This window comes from Falco rusticolus, chromosome 10 (assembly GCF_015220075.1).
Source record: "Falco rusticolus isolate bFalRus1 chromosome 10, bFalRus1.pri, whole genome shotgun sequence".
Taxonomy (NCBI): domain Eukaryota; kingdom Metazoa; phylum Chordata; class Aves; order Falconiformes; family Falconidae; genus Falco; species Falco rusticolus.
The window spans coordinates 17,747,644-17,771,252 of record NC_051196.1 but is presented as its reverse complement, the minus strand read 5'-3'; the positions used below and the strand labels follow the sequence as shown (position 1 = coordinate 17,771,252).

Here is a 23,609-nt window from a genome sequence, read left to right as displayed (position 1 = left end):
CTGTATTTCAAGGCAGGACAGATTGATTCCTATGTATATTCATATTTATGTGAATTTATTTACTTGCACAGTATGACAGACATTCTTATTCTGGTTTTTTGTGTTTTTGAAGGGTATTGAATGCATAGGCATTTCTGGCACTTTATAAATGGCACTTACTGACACTTTAGACATGTAGGATGATATTTTGTGGGGTTTCTTTCCCAATTGAAATACAATTTTGTGAAAATTACAACAGCTCAGTAAAGTCCTCAGAATAATGCCTGGCTGCCTTTTGTTAGTTATACGACTGCAACTTCTCAAATGTAAATATGTGTGCTTGGATCAAATCCTGTGGCCCCACGGGTGCCACTGCAATAAATCAATGAGTGTAGTTGCATGAATGGGGACAGAGGCAAGCGTGAGTTTTCAGGGTCAGATCCTTTATTACCTTATTATATGGGTAGGAAATGCTATCACATCAAGTGATAGCTGGGTGCCTTTTAGTAGGAAATTTGCCTTTGAAGTTGCACTTGGAACTGACCCATTACAGTGAGAGAAGGAGATCTGGAAAATGTAGTGTCTGCTTGTACAAATTCTCGTATGACTGTAGCACTGTACCAATAACACTGAAAGGATGGGCCCTGTGGTTTGTGTTAGATCTTTATTGCCCTTGCTTTTGTTTTCTGTTACGACTATTTCATTAGCTGGTGTATTGCACCTTTGGATGCAGTCATGTTCTCTTTGGGACACAGCGCATGATAGAGTGAGCGTATTACCCTCGGGTAATATGTTCTATATACATGTTCTAAATAGTAATAGATGCAGTAGAAATGCCTAGATTAGAAAGAGGGGAATACCTAGGGACTAGAGTAATGTAATAGAGTTCTGCCAGGAGAAAAGTCTATGTCCTCAATTTTTAACCTGGAAGACAGGGATAAGGTGACTGTTAACACTACAGATTTCAGGTTAGGCCTCAACCTGCGACGGCACAAAATTCTCCTAGGTTGGGTGCCAATGGGAGAAGGAAGTTGGAAGTTCACACATCAAAACTTCTGCCTATCAGCCCTGTTCTGTGACTTTCTGATTGAATATGACAGCATAGGACAAATATGAACTTTTTGAGAGCCAAACTTGGCAATAATGAGGTGTTTCCCATTTCCTAGGCCATAGTTGAGACTGTTCAGTAGACTCACACCGCTGGTACTGCCTAACTGTTTATTAAAGCCAGTAAACAGGTTAAGGTTGCTTAGTTGTTTTCCATTTTAATGATGTTCTTAAAGATGATGAATTCTGTTAGCTGTGCAGGCAAGGTAGTGTTTCTGTCTCCACAGAAGAAACAATGCCATATGTTGCTAAATCTTTTTATGGGGTGGTAAACAGATATGGACGATGAAATCATCTGAGGTTACTCTGGATGTCTGTCTTTACACAGTGCCCTTTAGAGAGGCTCCCACCTATTCAAACAGAAGGCGGAGACCCCCAAGCACCTTAGCAGCACCTCGGATCTTGCTTCGTTCCAACAGCGACAACAATCTGAACATCAACAACCTCCCTGAGTGGTCAGCCTCCTCTTCTGCTTCTTCACACCGCAGCCTTTCACCTCATCTACTTCAACAGATGCAGAATAATCCTAATGGAACTGTAAAAACTGTGGGGAGTTACACGCCATCCTCTCGGAGCCGGTCACCGTCCCTGAACAGGCTGGGAGAGGATGCCAAACGGCAGCAGCACAGGCACATCAGGTGACTTTTTGACTATTTGCACAGCATGAAATATCCCTGTTGTCATCATGCTGGACTGCCATGTTCTTTTATGTTATTTATATGCCTCTTTTGCACTCTATATAATATATAGGTAATACAATCTCAGCACAGTGGAATATGTCCAAGTGTGAATATTTTAATTGGAAGCTCCAGCTGAAGCCAGCTGTTTCCTCACAGAGCTCCAGCAGCCATGCAGACTTTAAAGTCCAGCAAAGCAGTGACTTATCACTGAGTTTGCACCTCCAAATTAGGGTGCTAATTCTCAAGATCTTTTAATAGTTGAAATAGTGATTGTATTTAACAGTTTCTATGATGCTTGGTCCCTTCATGAAAATATCGGTCATGCCTGAAACTTGTGTTGGAGCTGCTCAAGGGTGATGAATCGGAGACTGTGTTAAGTTCTCTGGTCTGTAGATGTGAGCTGAACCAAAGAGTAAAATGGAGGGAATAACGGGGCGGGGGGTGGGTGAGTGGGTGGTGGAGAGGAATAAGTGGGGCTGTATAAGAGGCTGGCCTAGAGCAAAGAGGGCATCTTGAGATGGTGGTGATAGCTGGCATGGGTTTCTTTCATGATGATCTTTGCTGTGTGGTTGTTCTTTCCCTATGACTTTGCTGCTCTTTCTTTCCTCTTGAATTACAAATGTGATTTAGCATGCACTCTGTGCAAATGGCCTGCAGCCATGTCCCACTGGAGAGCAAATCCTGACTAATTAGGGTGATGTAGTTATTGTAAGTAATACAATAAAACAGAGGATTGTGCCTGGGTTTTGATCATAAATGGGGGCTTCAGCTTTGTGAAGCCACTGCCCTGTGAATAGGCAATTGCAGCTTCACTTTGAGGAAGACTCGGGAACTGCACACACATTACAAGTGTGCAAGTGGTGGGGCTGCACCAGGACAAGGGGTTAATGTGCAGGGCTGCAAAAATGAAGGCAGGCACAGCTGAGTACGGATGGAGAGAATTAGAACTTCATTGTTTCAACCAAAAGCATTTAATTTAGTGGTCATTTAAAGTATCAGGCTTTGTCTGTCCTGTTTCCTGATGTCAAAAAACATCCACTGTTCAGAGTAGAAAAGGACATGAGTATTGTTAAGAAATGCATCTGTTGGTTTCTCTGTGCCATTTGTAAGTGGATCTTAACTTGAGTCTCAAGTCAGTGAAACAAAATGTCATGTAGTTGAAGCTGTCGCCTGTTACCTTGCACATTTTCTTCTCCTTGGCTGTAGGTACCCAAATGACAAGCACTATTTGTGGTAGTGACAATTCTGCTGGAGAGTGGGAATACAGTGCATTGTAAAAAAAGTTGTCTGAAATGTAAGAATGACTGGAAGGAACAGGATGCAAAATTGTTGTGCCAGTGGTGTCATGCAGTAGAGAAAGCTCATCTTACATTGTTGTGTGTTACAATAATGCCAAAAACTCATTTGGTTTTAATTTGGGTGACCCTTTCTCACAGAGACCCATATCAGCTTAAAAACAGTCTGTAATAAGGCTTTGCTGAGGTGGCTGTGAGGTGTGTTGCAGAGAATGAGACCTCATATTCCACTGGAATAGTGGTGATGCCACCCGAGCGGGAAGTTTTACCTTGGAGTCAATGGCTATGTTAGCTGGAAGGGTTAAAAAGCATCTTTTCATCAATATTTCTGGGATACACATTTACAAATTTTTGAAGTGGAAACAATCTGGGTGTGGGCACAATTAAATAGTATTTTTTTAATAAGCAAACATTTATTTATGTTGACTTTATTCAGCCACTTTCTTCTTCCTTTTCTGAAAGGACATGATTTTGAAAACTAGCACAAATGACAGTGGAAACCAATGTAATGCCTGAATTTTTGTGGAACTAAAATTTTGGCCTTTCTCTTAGCACATCAGTATCACAGCTGCTTAAACTGCTACCTGGCTGCAGAATTTCATCTGTATCATCAAAACTTGTTTCAGAGATGTCCAGACTATGTGCAAGTACTGAGAAGTGAGCTGGCGGCTCTCTAAAGACAACTAAAAGGATTTTATGTATCATTTTTCCTGCAAGCAATGCCTTTTCTTGCCATAGGCCCATTTTGCCATCATGAATGGCACCTTACATGACACTTTCCTCACAGATTTTGTTTAACTGTGTGACCACCTACTTACTGTCAGCTAAATGTGGGAATTGTTGCTGTCTCTGCTTATTATTTGCAAATAATACATTCACCATGGAGCTGTTGCTCCCCTTAGATTAAAAAGCCCTTTTTGACGTAGGAGTAGATTGGGTTCTGGAGCAGAAGCAGCCGGAAGGGGTAGGTTAATGGAGAAGGTTAGAGCGTGGCAAAGGGTTAATGAGGTTTGTGAGCTTTGTGTTGTGGAAAGGGACTAGAATGTGATGCTGGAAGGTGTACATGTGATCTTTTACAGCCTCTGTGGCTCAAGTGTTTATCTTCTCAAGTGTTTATCTTGTGAAGCTACTGCTTTTCATACCAAACTGGTTTGGAGGCGGAGGCTGGGGGAGGCAGGGGAACTGGCACCCTTGCTGTGGAATTTGTCCCGTGGTGATTAGTGAAAGGAGATGCCAGCACAGCCTCAGTCAGGGCTGAGCCATCCAGGATGGCCATCACCTTCTGGGTGAGAGGGAAACATGTCAACACATCTTCTGAAATCTCCGCATCCTCCTCCTGCTCTGTCATGGCATGGTATTTGCTGGCTGGGAGCCCAAGCTGGGGACAAGGAGGGAGAGGAAAGTTCTTTTTTTAAGTCATCTATCCTGTGTTGCAGCCCTGATTTCCATTAGTAAGCCTGTCTCTTGAGAAACGATGCATTCAGTGCAAAGGTTAAATATGCCATTTCCCCCTCCTCTTGCAGCGAGAGAAAAACTGAATGTATTTCTCTGATAGCAGTTAAAGAGGATGCTGGGACATAACATTGTGAATAGCTTCTACCAGACTAAGCAGAAAATACAGCTTGATCCAAGTGGAAATCGGATGTGTAGCAACAGTTTACAGATCTGGATTTTTTTATGGTGATGACTGTTTCTTTGCTTAAAATAAAAAAGGAATGGAGCAAAAGAATAGAAACCCAAACGTCATCTTTTCCTGTCTTCCATTAAACAACTGTGAGAGTTGGCTGAGGTTTCTGATACAAGCTCCATCACAGACATGCAACCAGAGCTCACTTTTAAACCATTAAGTATGGCTTATCTTTATTACCACCTGCTCACAGTAATAGAAGAACAGGACAACAAAGTGAAAGGGGATGCTATTCTAAATGGTAAAGAAGTGACTGCAGGAAATGATGTAGAAGATCCACTATGTTTGATTTTTTACCAGACAGCTTCTTCTTCACCTACATTGAGAGCCTTATCAACTCCTATTTTGGCAGGAGATTGATTTAAAAAAAACAGGGAAAAGAAACAGTAAACTCTGGCCCTCATATTTTGTTCTGCTTATAGCACTTTGAGATCGTTTCTTTCTTCTTCCAAGAAAGTAAGTGGAGTGTTACAATGCTAGTTCACCATTAAATCATTTTTTCTTTGGTATCTGGTACCCTATCTTTTTTCTATAAATCTTCATGAATATTCTTCTTTCTCATGATTGTTTACGGTTTCTAGACTTTCTGTGCAAGACCTCAAGTTTTAATGCTGTTTGTTTTGTTTTTTTGTTTTAAAGTTGAATAGTAGTGTGTTGCAGGTTTGTTGTAATATCTTCTGTAGGTTTTCCACCCTCTTTATTTTTCACTTCTTCCTCTTTTTGTATATTTTTGACAGTTCACTCATTGTTCCACAGGCTTAGTAATGATCTTAATGCATTGTTCACTGGCTTTCAGTAATTTGTTTCTTTATACACCATGAGTAGATTGAGTGTTGTTTGATGACCTATGGCTTATCTGGGCATACCATGCTGAAGTCATTGGAAGAGCTACTGATTGCCATCAGTAAGAAATGATCTTTCGAAGAATACGTTAGCTGTAAGAACCATGCATTGTGCAGATCTAAAATTTAGCTTCAGGCCTTGGAGTGGTGAAGTAACTTGATTATTCAGTCCATTCAGTTAATATTTCAGTTGTCTTGATTGTTCAGTTAATGTTACAATATTACAGAGTTATCCATTCCCAACAATAATTGTAAATACTGACATCTTGAAGTCTCTGACAAATTGTGATGTTTGTAATATATGATTTGCATATAATTTTAAACTTTGTCAAGGTCTGTGAACAGGCAAAGAAAACTAAAAACTTTAGTGTCATGTGTTTCCTTTTCTAGGCTATCATGATCATGTGAATATTGATCGTGTTTCATATTGCAAGATTTCAACCATTAAAAGCATGTGTTTAGGCTGAAAAATGTGTATTTTTTCTGCAGAGTTACATGTTTTAGTGGAAGGCAATTATGCTATTCACTGCTTAATTTAATCCTGCTAATGTGATGGTAAATGATTTATTTTGCTCATTTTAAATAAACCATTAATATTTTTTTAATTTCAATTTCCAGTGCCATTTACAATCCTAGTGCCAACAAGGATACTCTGTCTGCCTTGGATTATCAGGGTCCAAAACGCAAGCTTTACAGTGCTGTACCTGGAAGACTTTTTATTGTCGTAAAGCCATATCAACCTCAAGGGGAAGGGGAAATTCATCTGCACAAAGGAGATAGAGTCAAAGGTATGTAATCAATTTTGAATAAACATTTTCTCCTACTAGATGGAAATCTTATTTTAAAATTCCCTTCTATTTTAAGGGTGGAAGAAAAGTTCAGTAGAAGCGCTTTTATTCATTTGTTTCTTTACAGGGTTATTTTGCTCCTAGATCTATTTTATAACCAATGCATATTTAGCTACTGTTTTAACTGCAAGCGGCTTCAAAGTACTACTGAAATTCAGAAATATGTGCAGTAATAGCAGCATTGTCTTTTACACAGAGCACGTAATTTCCTTCTGTAGTCATTATAGGAAGACAACTCCAGGGCTTTAAAAGGTTGTAAACATGTCAGCTATCTAAGCAGCTCAGGAAGGAAACAGAGATAAGGTCAAGTCTGTTTCAAACCCTTTCCTCAAGGAGCAATTTATTGGTTAAGTAGAACAAGCCCCCTCCTGAGAGTTAGGATAAGTAGGTAGGTATAACCTACTGTAAATATTTTGGGGAGGAAGTGTGGTGGTGCATGTATAATTTCTGTCCACCAGTGCGCTTCTCAGCTATGTTAAAATCAAGGCCAAACTTTTTGTTACTATTTTGAAGACAGTAAGTACATCCAGGTACAGCTGAGAAAGTGGGCAATGTGGTTTACAGGATTGACCTTCCGAAAGGTGCATTGTTACGCAGTTTCAGCTGTGGTTTTGCCCATCCAGGTAAAACTGGTCATGGAATAAAAAGATCTTCTGCTCAATCCATACAAACCAAATATCAGTTATGGAAATCAAATAAAAGGGAATAAATCCTAAATAAAAGTGTTAAGGAGCTGAAAATTTCTTTGCAACTGAAACTACTTACCTTACAAAGGAAAACTTCAAACGTCTCCTCCCTTGAGCCTGCGAAGAGTAGTTGGAAAGAAAGGGGGAGCCATTAGAAGGTATTTTTGTATTTTTATTTTTGGATGTGGCTGATGAAGCGTTTGTGGGTTTAGTAATTTTTGTTAACTCAAAACTTCAGAAGGTGTAGGACAGAAATCTGAAGAATGCTGCACTGAAAGATAAATATATGCAAGATTTCATTATAAATGCAAGGATGAAGGAGGAAGGTTAAACCTAGGAGAGCTGATGATGCCTGTAGGGCTGAAAGGATAATTTTGCAGCTCTGGGAGATTGTGCCCTTATCAGGTAGGAAGCAATGATTATGAGCAAAACACAATAGCGCACAAAACTTTTGGAAGAGCCCATATAAACACTTCATAAAACAATATAAAAGTTCCCAATTAATAGAAGTTATCTAGGCTAGACTAAAATTAATGGAAGGCAGGGAAAGATATGATATTATAGAATTTCTTGGGAATGCCAAATATCAAATAAAATTCAAGTCATAAAAACCTGAAGTCATGTTGTGTTCAGGTGGCTTACTGGACCTTAAAGATGTTGCAATGTTTTTGTTTATGTAGAGGATCTAACAGCAACATAGGTTCTTGTCACCAGCATAAAACAATACAGACTCCAGGCAGTTCTGGAGAAAGACAAGACAGAAAATGTGTTGCCTGGCAAAAGTAGAAACAGTGCAACAGGTTGCTTGGGATGCTCAATTTCGTAGAGGCATTTGTTATCAGACTGGTTGTTTACATTAGAATTTGAGACTATTATATACAAAAATAACCTAAGAATAAGATACTTAATTTTCAATGAAGAGTTTAATATGTCTAAAAAATTAGTTCAGGAGCCCTTGGTTCTAAGTTATTATGGCAGACTGTAAAACAATACAAGAAGAAATTAGTCCACTTTTCAAGTCTTCTTACAGTAGTGTGATCTAAACTTGAGACCAATGATTTTTGTGGGCGACACTAACTGATGAATGTCAGAATGCTGAAATAAAAAATGAGATTGTGTCTGGTCTGTGAGTTTTGAATCTCTCTTTATGGGGAAAATATATGTTTCCTGAAACTGGCTATACATTAATTATTACTGTTAGAAAAAGGGGGATATGCCCATCCAACATCAAATCATCCCTTCAGGGATTATCTTTTCAGCTTCAAGTATATGATTTACACATAGAATTAAAGTCTGGAAGAGGTCTAGCATTTGCAGGCACACTTATTTTAGAGTATTTTACAGAACTTTGATGCAGTAGTCTAGTGAGATTTCTGTACGTGTCAGTTTCCTTTTAGAAAAAGTTTGGAAACAGAAAAAAGTGTACATCGGAATTGTCAGTGTTACTACTTAGGATGAAATCTTGTGAAGCGTAATTTAAGGCTGTTTGCACAGCAAGGCTGGAACACCATATGACAGACTCCCATTGCTAATCAAAGGAAAAGCTTCCAGAACAAGATCAAATCCTATTTTGTGTTACCATGTCAATGGTTCCTCAGTTGTCATAAAAAATACATCAGAATGAACACAACAAGACCATATAGAGAACAAAGAGCCCAGGTATAAAGACAGTGATGCTTTAGAAAGGTCTTAGTTGTGTGATAGCATTGAGGAAGCCATTCAAATTTAGCATATGTGACAAAAAATCCAGGTTCAATTAAATGTGGATTCGCGTCCCTGTTCCAGTCAAAATGTAATTATTTATAGAGAATAAAAAAAATTACTCCAGTGTGGGAGATCGATAGGCTCCCTCTCCATCATCCAAAAGCACAGGCAGTAGAGCTTTTACAGTCCTCAGCACTTCTTGCGTGCTGTGCGAGTGTGAGAACCTCTGGCTGTAAGGAGGTCCTGCTTTTTTTCTAAGCAGAAATTCCACTTGGTACTGGATATATTTTCTGTCTTCTAGAGACTTGCTTAGCAAGACCATGATCCAGTCAGCACTGAGGTTTTGATTTTCTGGGGGTACACATTCTTGCTCGGGGTTTAGTGACTCACTGTGTGGAGGAAGTGAAAGAACATTAAATCCTGTGTAATTCAGGTTTTCCTCACTTTGGAAAAACCTTAGCCTCACAATTACAACAAAAAAGCTTTGTCTTAGTCCCTCTCCTTTACCAACTGGGTAGCTGCACTGTTCTGTATAAAACACTGAGGCTGATGTACTGGCTTCTTGGATTGTTTTGAGGGATTCAAACGTGGATTGGTGTTTGGCACAGCATTCTGACCTGTGTCAGTCTGACCCTGGGGAGATGTTCATCACAAGTACATCCCATGAGACTAATCACAGTAAAGATGTAGCAAGGCATTCATTACAGGGATAAAAACCCAGAGCAACATATTAGAGAAACGGATTAGTTGGGAAATGTTTTTATGGATTTTCTTTTTTCACTTGGTAGAATTAGAAGGGTCACAGAGAGGGATGAATTCCTAAACTCTTGATGAAAAGTACTTTCATCAGATGAGGATGAGGCAGATTTTTCTTTTCTTTTCTAAAACCGCTATGTGCATGAGTGACAATAGTTTGCAGTATACAATACAAGGAAACTGCTCAGAGAAAGCTGTGAATGGACAAGGTCCAAAGAAAATGTAAACTAAAGAAAATGTTCATGTATTAATAATAAATTATGTAGCCTGTACCAAAATATCTGTTTTATTTTTAGTTGTTAGTCATACATACTGACATCATTTGTGTGTCTGCCACTCATGAGAGAAGGGCCATGGGTGTTGTAAAAATTAATCTGATAGCTTTATTTGTACAAGAACAACCCTAATCTTTTGTTTTCACATAAATGAAGAAGACCTAGCATCATTCTTCACCAAAACACTTGAACGTATTTTGTTTCTTTCTTCATTTTGTATCTAAAAGTCCATAGCAATAAATCTGCCACAATCCAAACACACACGTGTATATAAAGTATCTGTAAAACGTATTTTAATCAGCGTTTGTCTTGCTAAATTTAGTTCTTAAACTGAGAATCAAGTGGCCTCTTTTATGTCAAAACTCAGATGTATGAAGAGAATGCAGTGCTCCAAAGTTCTTTGTGAGCAGAGAACTAGCAGTTTTCTTTGTCGTGAAGATAAAGCAATACAGAAGTATCTGTGCATCCTTGAGAGGGTTACCTGTGATTCAGATCTGTACTAGCATACCTTGTTGGAAGGGTAACCAATATACGTTCCAGGTACCAATCAACATGGCACAGACCATCTCCAGTCACCGAGAAACAAAACAATCAAAAATATTTTCAGAATCTGTTATATTAAAACATCCCTGAAATGCATATGAGTTATCCCTCACTACCTAGGAAGAAAAAAACCCACATGGTTGCCTGATTCGAATACTTCAAGAACTTTTGAAGTCTCACTGAGCTCACATTTTGTTTTTCTTGTCTTTCTGTGTGGTTTTATTACACCATTTCCATTTGCCATCTGATTTCTAGTTATTTCTTCCATTTTTCAGGTCCCAGGTCATAGTATAGTTTGTCCATGAGTGGCTTCCGACTGTAAATTTTTACTTTCCTCTCTTATTTTTGTTGCCTGCCTCCTCTCTTTCACCTGGAGGGGAAACAGAATATAGGGCTAGTTCTGGAAAATACTCGGTTTCTTTAACTCTTACCGTGATTAAACACACTTTCTAGTGCTTAGTATCTGGAAAAAAGGGGAGATACTTCAGTATCTCAAATATGCTCCAACAGACTTTTTCACGAACCTTCTGAGATGCCTCCTGTGCTGCACATCTGAGAAGAGTTTACCACAAGCAAGGTCTGTTCTCAGCTACGTTTTCTGGGCTCAGAAAACGGTAGTAATTCAGTACTAGTGATTCAAGCATCTGTTCTGGGCGGAAAGTCGGTAGTTCTCAGCATTAGAAAGATTGACCCTTGCAAGTACTTCTATGTCAGTGTGATCTCAGCCAGTAGGGCAATCCAAATATATCGCTAACATTTTCATTTCTTGTGAAATCTACTTGTAAGTCATTTTGAAAAAGAAAGATTATTAAACCCCTGCTGTGCTTGAAGATATTGCCAACAGACAGTGCTTGTGGGCAGAAGGAAAGTTGGTCTCTCGGGTTTTTGCGCTTGTTAGATTAGTAAATAAAATACTGGAAGGGGAAGAGCCTCAGAAATACTGTTTTGTTTCTTCAGGAGCATTTTGTACCTTTTGTATATAAGAATGGCAGCAAAATGTAACCTAACAGGTTGGCATAAGCATTGTTTTGCTACTCTTTTATATGCAGGATGAAATTAATGTGAAATGGAATGTTAATCTTACTTTGGAAGCAAAGTAGACCAACGATTCTGAGTGTCTCCTGACTTGACTGGTTTGATTTAAATTCCTGACATAAGCAATTATGAATCATCACAGATAATAACCTAACTCATTTCTTCAAGTTCCTTGTATTTGAAGAGCAGGAGAGAGTTGTGCTATTAACTGATAAGAGTGTTGTAACAAAGACATGGCCTTGCTCCTGCTCCAACAGGAGAGCTTGCTTTGCTGTTGAGGCTGCGAGAAAGTAATTAGGATGTAAGAGCATCCGCGAATCCCTTGTGTCTTCGCTCTTGACTACTTAAAGGCAGCTTTCCTTCAGTAGTCAATAACTGGCCCACAATATTCAGGAGACAGGGAATACCAGAAGACCAAGAGGAGCTGTGAATGGCATATGAGCACAGGAGCATAGTCTGACACCATAGTACAGGGTCAAGGTCGAAGCTGGTTTGGGACCTCTTCTCAAGATTAATATTCTCTACTCTGCATCTTGACCTGTTGTTTGGCCATCGCTGCAGAGGGGAGAAAACTTGACTCTGTCCACACCTTCCTCAACAGTGATGGTGATCAACATTACAAATAGATGGATTTTTCCAGTGCTTGGTTTGAATTTGTGTCCCAAATTGAACAGCACAGCTTATTCAGTTCTATTTCAATTGAGCCATATTTCCCTCAGAGGTAAAGTTTTATGTGCAGATTATTGTATTTGTAGATTTTGATATAGTGACTGATTGCTCTGTTAGTAGTCATTGTCATCTTCTCATCCCAAGGTCCTTTTCCTGAACATTGCTTGTTTGCACTGTTTCTTTCTTGAGAAAGTAGAGGTGATAAAAGATGAAAAGCTGTTTTAAGTCAGGATCTAGCCTGACACTGAATGTAGCCACGGTGGTTTGGGCTGATGCCATGTACCCAAAACCTGAATGTGAAGCTCCTTTAGTCTTACCATCTGCTCGCAGTGTGGGTGGCCATAGAGACTGATGGGACACAAGCAGGAGATGTGCAGTAAGCTCAGGTTATGACAGTTAGGAGAAGTCAGTCAATTAAATACTGAATTACAGATAGGTAAGGGGGCTTTTCAGCTAAACCAGCAGAGTCACTTGGATTACAGAAAGGTAGACTCCTGGAAGCAACAGCTGGGTCACACTTTTGTTTTGGAGTCAAAATTGAAAGTTAAATGTAAGTTTAAAAGTGAGGAATATTTTCTGTCCATGTGATTTCCCTAATTTGGTTTCTTTGTGAGGTCCCGTAGCCCACGATAAGAACTGCTGAATTTGCTTCTCTAGGAAAAGAAGTATCTGTGGAGCTGCAGTCAAATGTGACTGCTCAGGTCAATTATACAAAATCATTAACTGCCGATAGACGAGGCTTTCCTTCCAGATTGTGTGTGGACTGCACAAGAACATTTTCTACATGGCAGCTGGGACACAGTCACTTGTTTGCGTGCTGGAGGCCTTAATGTGGCTGTCATCAGGGCGATAGACAATGACTTCCTTTCCAGTCCTGTTGCAGTGATCTCAAGTTATGTCAGTCTCTCTTGATTAAGTCTTTGCAAGCCAGAAATGGTCTGCCCATAAGGCAGAACAGACAGATCCTATTCATGATCAATCACAGGGAGGGAGGGATAGCTATCAGGAGCAAGCGGGGGTAGATAAAGAAATAGAGTAAAATTTGAATTAAAAGCAGATTTTAAGAAAAATATCTCTCCTTAAGAGAGAGCAAGATTTAAGTTGTAACTTGTGCTGACCTTCCTTTATGTTGTGTGCAAAGTCTGAGACAAGTTGCACTTTGGATGCAGAGAACTGTCACTCTGCACAGTACTTGTCTCCTAATACTATTTTCAATTTACCTGGTTGTATGCAAAAATAGATCAGACACTGGATTTTTCTTTACATCGATATGTATGCTTAGGAAAGAAGTTGTCATTACAACTCCAGGTTAGGAACAAACATTTTTAAGTTGTAACCATTTTAGGGGCAATTTTAAGAAAAATTGTTTTAGTCATTGAAACAGGTGTTCTTACATAGGTTACTGTCATTTGGAAGCTCTCCTTCCAAATGGCAAATATTTCTGAAAATTTACATTCAGACAACAGATATTTCTACAAAAGAAAAGCCTAAATTATAAAATCTGATATTTCTGAGAGAAAAGTAGTAAGATTTCTACCCATTGGCAATTAAAAATCTATTTTAAGAAAGCAAATCCAGAAGATTGTTACCTCAGAACACAAAACCAGAGTTCGCATTTGCATTGAATCATGCTTAGCTAGAATTTAGATGGAAACCCTGTGTATTTCATTAGGTATCTGGCATTTGTTACCAAGAACAGAACAATGGAATCAAGGTAAATATCATAGTCGTGCTGCAGTTTGATTGGAAGGGACACTGTCAACATCCCTTTCAGGTTCAAGAGTGCAATTCTGAAATGTTCTGCTTTCTTCCATGTGGTCTAGAGGGCTGCCAGCTTATGTAATTCCACAACTCACTAAAAGTATTGAGGTCTTCAGCTGCTCTTGATTAACAGATACAACTTTTAGCTCTGATACATTCTTACATCAGCATAGGCTAGTTCAGCTGCTAGATTTTTCAATGGATTTTCAACTTTATTGCCATCAGTTATTTTTTTCTTTTTTTTTCCTCCTGGTTGTAGAAATGTTATTCTTTTCCCAGAAGATCATCTGTCATTCCCAATCCATATAATTATTTATTTTCCCAAAAAAGAAGAATGCCGTTTATAAAAGTACTAAAAATTGATTGTAGATATCACAAAGACATTTTAGGTATATCCTGTAGCAGCTACAGAGGCAATGGCCTGAATTTGACTGTAAATTTCATTGATATTTTTGCAAATAAGGATATCTAGAGTAATCCACTCTTGGAAATTTCAGTATCACAATGAATTTAGAAGTAGTATGCACCATCAGTTGGTGGAGAAATAGTTGGTTAGAAAGTCTCTTGCTGGTACCAAATTATCTATTACAGTGTGTCTCTCAAGCAGTATTGTGAGAGGGGAAAAAACAGAAATTAAGACCTCATTCTACAAAAAAAAATATGAGTACAAAAGATAAATTATATTTTTTTGATTTATCCTTTAAGTTCCCAGTTACACACATTGGGATACATGGTGTTGCCAATTTTTATAGATAGGTAGATTATCATGGCTTTGGCTCCTGCTGCAGAATTTCTTATTGATGGCACCACCTGAGATACGTTAAAAAGAGTATTTCAAGTTTTTTGGTCATGCAGAGCCATCTAGATCTCAACTTCCACATTTTGAGTATTAGGCCATATGTGCTTTTCCTCCACCTCACCAATGATTTGTCTCTCTCTCTGCACGTCAGCTGTATCCCTGGCTACCCCACGCTTGCCTCTTGTGTCATCTTTGTGCCTCTTGCAGTTCCATCAGGCTTTTCCTTCCTTTCTTGGCACCCGTAATGATGTTTTTCCTTGACACTAAGTCAAACGGTATTGTCAGTTTGTTTGTAGATGTAATCTCTAGGCAGGCTTGAACCAAAATTGTGAAGGCTGTCTGCATTCTGGCAACACCTCATGTCCCCTTCTACGTCTTTTCCGTAGACATGTCTTCAGGCAGGACTATGTGCATTTTTGCTTTGCTTTTGCAATTAGTAATTGCTAATATTTAATAATTCATGTAATAATGATCTGAAGTGGGTCTGGGTCTGGTTTTGCTCTGAAGTAATCACTTCTTGCCTTGCAGTCACAGATACACTTACAAAGCAAATTTCTTTTCCCATCTTGATTTGGATGTCTTATCAGCTGGTGCTACCGTAAACACATGAAATTACTGTATGGCTGTGAAATACCCAACTTCCTCTTTACAGTGCAAATGGTTTTTGGAAATATCCGTATAATTTGGAGCGTCAAAATAGCAGATCTGACAGATTAATAAAATGCTAAATTAGGGTAGTCTCTCTCAATCGCTAAGTAGGTTTTGTTCTCCTTGCCAGTTTGTGGAGTGAAATCAGGACTGAGATTCAGTGCCGAAAACTCTCCTCAGAAAACCCTAATTACTTGCAATAGGAATCATTCACATTTTAAAATTTCTTTTGGCTGGAGTCCTACACTGACTTTTGTGTTTTGAATTGAAATCAATGTACAGTAGGATCCTACTCTAATTACAGTATCTATATGTGTTATTAAGTTTTCCTACTTCTGTATCTCATCTATAAGAAATGCACTCTATTCTTATGTGAACAGAGGTTACATTGTTAAAAATATATTGGAATATATAAATATATATGGAATAGATATTGGATGAATGATTAGGCTTCTGTTTTATGTAACACTGAATTATCAGATTGACTTTGTGTGTTATTGCGCACAGGTTTTAAACATTTTCAAGAACACCTGGAATTTATCAACATACTTTTTGTTAATTATGCCCCAAATCTATATTTATTAATATTTTAATTTATGTATTTATTAATACAATTAAAGCACAGGTCTGGTTTCTTCAGTTTTGCTTGCATTTAAATGTAGGGATGAAATATTTTCTACTTATGTTAACAACATCAATAGGTGTTAGGTAACTAAAAGAAAAGGTATGTGAAAGATTTTTTTGTACAGCTTAAGTGTCACTGTAGAGTTGATGTCTTCCAAGTGTCCTCCCCCATTATCCCAGAACTACCTGAGAAGGTATATTTTTCCCCATATATGTCAGAAAGGTGCTTGATAAATTGTGCATTTGAGATGCGTCTGGGTGTAGGATTTTGCCTTATTGGATACATTTCCTGGGGCTTAATATGTGTTTGTTACTGACAGTGATGTTTAAATGTGCAGTTTGTTAAATCTGTGTCTCTGAATTTACTACATTAAAAGAATTAAAATTGACACATTTAAAAACATTTTTCTGTCAAATATCTGTCAGATATGTTAGTAGCTATCCATCCATGCTTTGTAAGTAATGCCACAAATAGATTAAGATTGCATTAATGAAAAACTAGGCGAACATTTAATTTCAAACGCAGTTTTACAGATCCTGGGGTGTCAAACCAGAGTTCTTGTCACCTCTTTAGTATTACCAAGATATATATATATTTTTTTTTTTTGGCCTATAGTTGATTTGATTTTCATCTTACTCTATAGTAGGGCAAATCAAGTTCACATTCAATGCTATTGAGTCACAGCAGTTCCACTGATACAGAGTTCAATCGCAGTCAGGGTCGGGGACTATGATTGGAAAGCCTGATAAGGTATGTTTTAACAGCACAAAGAGTGCTTGTGTTGGAGAACATCAAAGTAGCTCTGAGCAAGTTAATATCCCTACCATACTGAAATACCCTGCAGAGGTATTCTCCCAGGTCTTGCAAACCATATGCATACGTTAGCAAAGAGATGTGCTTGGGCTAATCAGCCTTGATTTTCAGCAGGGCCAGTTGGCTTGGCTGGCCTAGCTCGCACGCAGCTAATGGAGCTGGACTGCTACGACTTCCGTGGGCTTATTTTTGGTAGCTTGGGGACCTCTCTACCGAACACTGTGTTTTGTACAGATGTACTCTGGGGACCCGTGTTGTATGGCTGAGCTCCATTCCCAATCAACCTCTTTAGAAGAGCTAACTGTTTTTGTTAATGACATCACTTTTGTTCCAATATTAATGTATAGTATCTCTTAAATAGTACGTTTATGTTCTTTTATTGTACACTAAGCATACGGTGATTTGTCGGAACTTCTATAAAATTAATTTAAACGTAATACTTAGCAAGTATTTAGGATCCTTTCATTACTGTAATTCATCTCCAATTGCTTACTAGAAACAACATACACTGTGGTTCTGCAGTCTTTGGTCACAGTCCTTGCTGAGTCCTAAGACTGATAACAAGATAATTAGAACTACAGGTTAAAGCTTTTTCTTCTGTTGGTAAATCATTCCCCTACCTATTGTCATTACCTTCTATGGAGAAAAATCATTGAAACATTTCAAAAGGCATCCACAGTGTGTATCACACCTATGGGATATTCAAGCATTTGCTGTGTACTCAAACCATTAAATCATATTACTTGACCTACATTACAAATCTCTGGAGCTACCCACTAAATAAAATAGCACGTTTCCTTAGGAGGCAGAGAACATGAGATACCCAAATATGTATTATTCAAACCCAATTTCAATGTGGGTTCAGTTTTACAATGGATTCAGATCTTCAGCTTAATTTGAACACTCAAGACAAATTTTTTGGTCTTAGTATGACCATGCATTTATCCTTGATAAAAGCAACAATGAGAAAACTGGAAATGGAAAGCAGTATATGAGGGCCAAGGAAACATGCGACAAAAATGAATTTGGGAAGAGGTTCCAAAGACTGGTAGGGAGGGTCGCATTTAAAGGTTACTCTCTGCCCATTTTGGGGGTACCAGCATTTGAGTTATTGTATAAAGTTTGCTTTTACCAACGTGATATTCAGCTATTAGTGAATGTGTTATGTAACTAATTTTGGTATTTACATGAGAAGAGAAAAATGTCTAATGCTTCCTATGTGTGTCTCTATCTAGTTTTAAGCATTGGTGAAGGTGGATTCTGGGAAGGCAGCACCCGGGGACATATTGGATGGTTTCCTGCAGAATGTGTTGAAGAGGTTCAGTGCAAACCAAATGAAAGCAAACCAGGTAATCAGATCAAGTTCCTGTTGAATCCTAACAATGACAAATGTGATGTGTCTGTCCAAGCAGAGAGGTAGCCTAGACAGTAATGTGTTACACAGCAGTGTGTTTGTGCAATACTAGAAGCTGGAGAATTGAATAAAGCTGAGCTGCTGAATTAAAAAAATTAAGATGGGTTTATTGATCAGATTTTTCTGGATGCTGTCCAAGCAAACGGGCTTTCTCATGAGGGTCTGTGCTGTGAAGTACTGCAAAAGCTTTTAGGCACAACCGTATGCAGACATTTTGTAAAGCATTATGTTAAATTTTATTTTCTTACTGTATGGGAGAATGGCTAATTAGACAATCAAATAATGGAAGAAAAACTGGTCCATCATCTCCCAATTTGTGGTAGTCATACAATGTATTTAGCTCTTGTTCATAGCAATGAAGTTCCCTCTGTTGACCTTTTGCTAAATTTTAGAGGCAGCATCCATTAGTGGGATGTCCCATATACATCCTTACTGATGACAAAGGAAATAGAATCCTCCTTTATCATACACTTATATTGCCATAAGTAAGTAAAACACAAGTGACTTTAAGCCAGGAGTCTTTACAGTTCTGGTATGATAAAAGAAAAAGAAGTGTTCATTAAAGCATGTTATTTTAAGAATTACCTACCATCTCATAATTTTTCTGCTTTTAAGAATTAAGATGTGAGGAGGACATCCTCTCTAATTAAAAGCTCATTATAAATGAGCTCTGAAAATATAATTAATGTTCTCCAGGAGTGTATGTAGTTTTAAATTAACTATTGGTGCGTTTTGGATCTCTGATGTATTGATCCATAACTTTTGTCATTGCACAGACAATACACTAAAATTCGTGCATCGTATCATTCATTTGTGAACATTGTTCTTTTATGTATGTCATTATAAAACTGCACAGGTATACTTTTCTTTTTTAATATACACCCACTGTATTAACATGATAGAATGGAAAAGAATGCATTGGACAAGATAATAATTCCAAAGTAGTAAGGATGTGTAAATATTTGTAATATTTGATAAGTATTTTAATTCCATCGGTTATAAGGGAAGCTGTGGTAAGATGAAATAGAGTTTAAGGCGTGAGCAGAAGAGGAGGCAAAAACTTAGCTTTTTTAATATGAAAAGTTTAAAAGATTGAGGGAATGAGGCATCAGGTACACTGCTCTAGATAACTAAACACTGTGTGAAAAGGTTATACTTACTTTTCTATTTCCCTTTTGAGAGAGAGAAAGAGAAGGAAGCAGAAACAGATCTAATATTTGGTGAGAATGGATTTAGTCTCTGAGAATAGGGAGAGAATAGTTATGTAGCTTTTGAAAGAGCAAAGAACAAACCAGAATTTAAAAATGGAGGAATATTAAACAAGAGGAAGAGTCAGGCTGGAACTGGCAAATTTGGGAGCAGTACAGTTCTCAAACACTAGATGTAAAAAGAGGATAACTAGTTGCAATTCTAGTGTGATTTCATTTGTTAGAAAGGTTGTGGGAGAGGAATAAATTGAGTCAGTGTGCAACATGAGCTGATGAAGAGCCCTGTGGGAACTGTTCTGAAGATCCTTCAATAAAACTTTCAGAAAGGTGTAAGTCAGTCATCATAATCACGTTTCTTGAGTCTATCATGGCAATTCTGCATTAAATTTGAGCTGTGCATTTGTCTCCAAATCTGAAGAAAATTCTAGGAAGGAGCATTAAATTAAGTTCTAAAATTTGAAAGGAGTTTTGCATCTTCTTTAGTGATTTTGGAGAGAAGGTAACCAAACCTGTTACAAATCCTCAAAAATCTTTTCAAGAAGTACTGTAGGAAGTAAATTCAATATGTGACATGATTGCTTTAATATATGACAAGATTGTTTTCGAGCAAAAATTTCTTTGATCATTCAAAGGAAAATGAAAATTAAGAAAAAAAATTGTCACAAGAATAGCAAAAGGATTACAAAAGCTGGAAGTGTTGAAAGAATGTAAAGAGAAACATCTTACAAAATTTCTGACATGAAGTTATGAAAACTTATGCTGTGTGTCTGGCAAAACACCAGAGCATTTACTGTAATTTCTACCTATTGCATGCTATTGTCTTTCTGATTGTACCATTCTTCTAATCTGAAAAAGATGCAAATATACTTAAACAAACATGAAACGGGCACATTTTTTATACCTTTGAACTTGTGCACTCACGTATTTTTCTGGGCTGTCTTGAAAAATGTCGTGTACCCAGAAGGCACAAATGAGGTATAGTGCTTCTCTGTATAATACAATAGAGGTTGGAGCTTTATGAAATATATGAAATCCACAGTATTTGCCATATTATTATTGAAATATGGTAAGGGCTGAAAGCAGCTGATCACTGAACTGCTCTGTGCAGTTAGCTCCATTCCCTTTGCATAGGAAACAATGGAAATGAAAGAGAAGAGCTTTATAAGCAAAAATCAGCCAGTACTCCCTCCGAGTACAAAATGCAAAAGTGATTTAGAAAAATGTGTTAACCATGGTGAAATGATTAGAAATTAAATTGGGTCTGCTGGGATTGCTGAAAGAACATCAGCTGAGAAACATCACAAACTTGTGTGAGTTGCAAGAATTTGCATCACGGACTTTGCAAAGCAGCAGAACTTCTTATAGTAATGATTTAGAAAGTAGGTAATTTTAATGTGTAGGAAATGAATCTCAAACTCGGCTTTTATCAGACCAGCACCACAGTAACAGTTTGTCCTATAAATGAGATCTAGTAACATTTCTTCAAACAATTTCTTCCCTTTGCTATTAAGTTTGAATAATTGTGTTTAATAGTAGCTTGTCATTTGCACGCCATGAATGAAAAAAAGAAAAATAGTTCTTGGAAAAAACAAACCACAATTAAACACTACATGCCCAGTAAAACTAGCGGGCAGGTGTTTCATGTCATGCTGATGTCTAATCTCATTTCTAAGACAAGTTCAATTTTCAGGGAACTTCATTGCCATCCTGACTGTTCTCTGGAAGTAGGCAGTACAGAACAGCACCTGGTTCCTGTGATCTCTTCAAAGGTATCATGCTAGCTTGGCAAGTTCTGTTTTCCAAAAAAACCCCCTTGTTGACTGGCATGACTTCTATATCCATTCTTTAATAGTTCATTAACTGAGACTTGTAGGAATTACTCCATTTTTTTGCTAGGACTGATGCCAGGCTTATAGGCTTTTAAATTATCCAGGTTGTCTCATTTGCCCTTTAATAGCACTGGCACAGGACCTGCTGCCTTTCAGTCTTAAGAAGTTCCCTTGACATTTTGAGATCTAATAAAAAAGAGTAACAAAGAAAATAGTTACCAGTGGCGTGCTAAGTTCTTTTGCCTTCTTTTAAAAAATTCTTAGACGCAAAAAACTTCATACTATCTCATTTTAAAAATTGTACCCTTAGTAGCCAGTTTTTAACATTCCTCAGAATTATTCTTAGGGTGAAATTCTTTTTTTTCAGATGAGATTGATACACCTTGCTTTTTCCCTGTACAAACACAGAATACAAAGGTTATCTATTTCTTCTTTCTGTGTTGGCAGTTTTCCTGTTATTCAGTGGTGAACCAATTCCATTCTCAGATTTCTTTGTATCCTAAATATGTGAAAGTTCACCGTGGTTGTTTGCTAAAATGTTCTGGGCAGGTTGAAGAAAGTGCTGTACAGAAGCTTGATTCGTATAAAATCCTAGTTAACTCAAAACTATGCAAATGTGAGGCACTAGCTTGGGTTATTAGAATTCTTAACAGGATTTATCAGCCAAGTGCGTTGGTTGGTGCTGCAGAGTATCAGAGGTCATCTTGGATCTCAGGCAGCAGTAGTTTGCATCCACTGAGAATACACTGTGTGACATAGCTTTAATTTTTCTGCCTATAAAAAAAGACAAAGCTTTTCATTTTACCGGTTTATTCTTTCCTTAGCATTCATTATCCTTCTTAAGATAGTAAGAATTCCTACCTAATACCTTACAATGGGAAATGAAGTACAGTAGAATCTGTAGTCCATAAAACCAGCTGCCCCACCAATGGAAGACACATTTTTCCTTCTCTTGCTCAAGTTTAGGTGTTTCTGTTTGCTTATTTTCCCTCATAGGGTTTTAGTCTGACTTGAGTGATTTACTACAAAAGTGCTTTCTATTAGACTTGTGATTTTATACTCCATGTCCTTCAGAATTCAGAGATTTAGATCATCTGATTGCTCATAACTGAGGTGAAGAATTCATTTGGAAGGTAGAAGTTATCTTTACCTGCATTCTGTCTTTACTGTTTATTATTCCTTCCTCCCTAATGTGCCTGAAGAACTCTTAGATTTTACAAATGATACTGACTGAGCATTTCTTTTACTAATTCTTGCTGTCTTTCAACTCTTGGCCTCCTTGGTGCACCTTTCCTTGAGCTCCATGCTCATCTTTAATATTATCTTTGGGTGATTTTTCACTTAGTAGCATCCTCCATGCATTTTTCTACGCTGTGGCCTTGGGGTATACCTTGTTAGTAGTTGTAGTTGCTGTACGATTTCAGCCTAGATCTAATCCAAGCATATGGCTTCAACGACCATTAAGCCGTTGTTCAAGAGCTCATTTTTCCACTGAAGAATACAATTTAAAAACTCTTAAGGTCTGCTCAGTCCTGTGGGCTGCAGCAGAGTAGACAGCATTAGAAATCACATTCCTGGTCCAGACTAAAATGCTAATGTAGATGCGCCCATGCTGACCTCTAGTGTCACTAGTGCTCTGAGCAGATACTACATAGCATCCCAGAAACTGGGATTTCTCTTTCAAAACGTCTGTACTTAAACGTTTGGTATAGCTTACTCCTGAGTTTCCAGCAACTTGAAAATATAATGAAAGATTTTCCAGTAATAGCATAGTTCTCCTGCCCATTTCTTTTAACGTATGTAATCGTACACAGATGTTATAAGCAGGTCACAGTGTTCCTTATCCAACATTCCCTCTAGACTTCAGAAGCTACCAAACAAGTCGAAGTTATGTTAATGAAATGCATACTTTGCTACACATATTGCTGTATGTGAAGTATAGAATTTTCTTGATTTTGCATTCTTAGTTTTTAACACCTTGTGCATTCAATAAAAGCAGATTTGCTCCTCATTTCCATGATCCCTTTTTATAATTAGCACACCACCTTCCTGGACAATATAGTCAGCCAGGCTGCTAGAAAACTGATTTGCCTTCTTGCAAAGAAGAAAGTCACCTTACTGTGAATTGAGGAGCTAACATCTATACTGATATATGCTAGCTGTTCTGTCCTCTGTGGATATGTGGCTTGGCACGTAACGTATTTGAAAGTTTTCTTCCCCTTGCCTGCCACATCATGGTTGCTTTCTCCGTGCTGCCTTTTGGAACAGTCGGCAACATATTTTGTCCACTGAAATATCTCTGGGTACTGTTTGGAAGAATGATAATTGGCATATGTGGAAGCTGAGCCAGGGACCCGCTAACAGTGAAACAGGTTGGATGGTGGCGTGCCAGAGCACAAATGCCAG

The 23,609-nt window shown here is 38.0% G+C and overlaps 1 protein-coding gene across 9 annotated transcripts in view; it reads left to right on the top strand.

Moving 5' to 3' along the window:
- The window catches only part of SHANK2 (SH3 and multiple ankyrin repeat domains 2), a 354,838-nt gene that overhangs the window by 131,052 nt on the left and 200,177 nt on the right, over positions 1-23,609 (top strand). For all 9 annotated transcript variants that reach the window (XM_037402231.1, XM_037402233.1, XM_037402227.1 and 6 more), the window contains 3 exons: positions 1,415-1,724; positions 6,209-6,378; positions 17,988-18,101. In XM_037402231.1, coding sequence (XP_037258128.1) covers positions 1,415-1,724; positions 6,209-6,378; positions 17,988-18,101 — 594 coding nt within the window. The remainder of the gene's footprint in view (positions 1-1,414; positions 1,725-6,208; positions 6,379-17,987; positions 18,102-23,609) is intronic.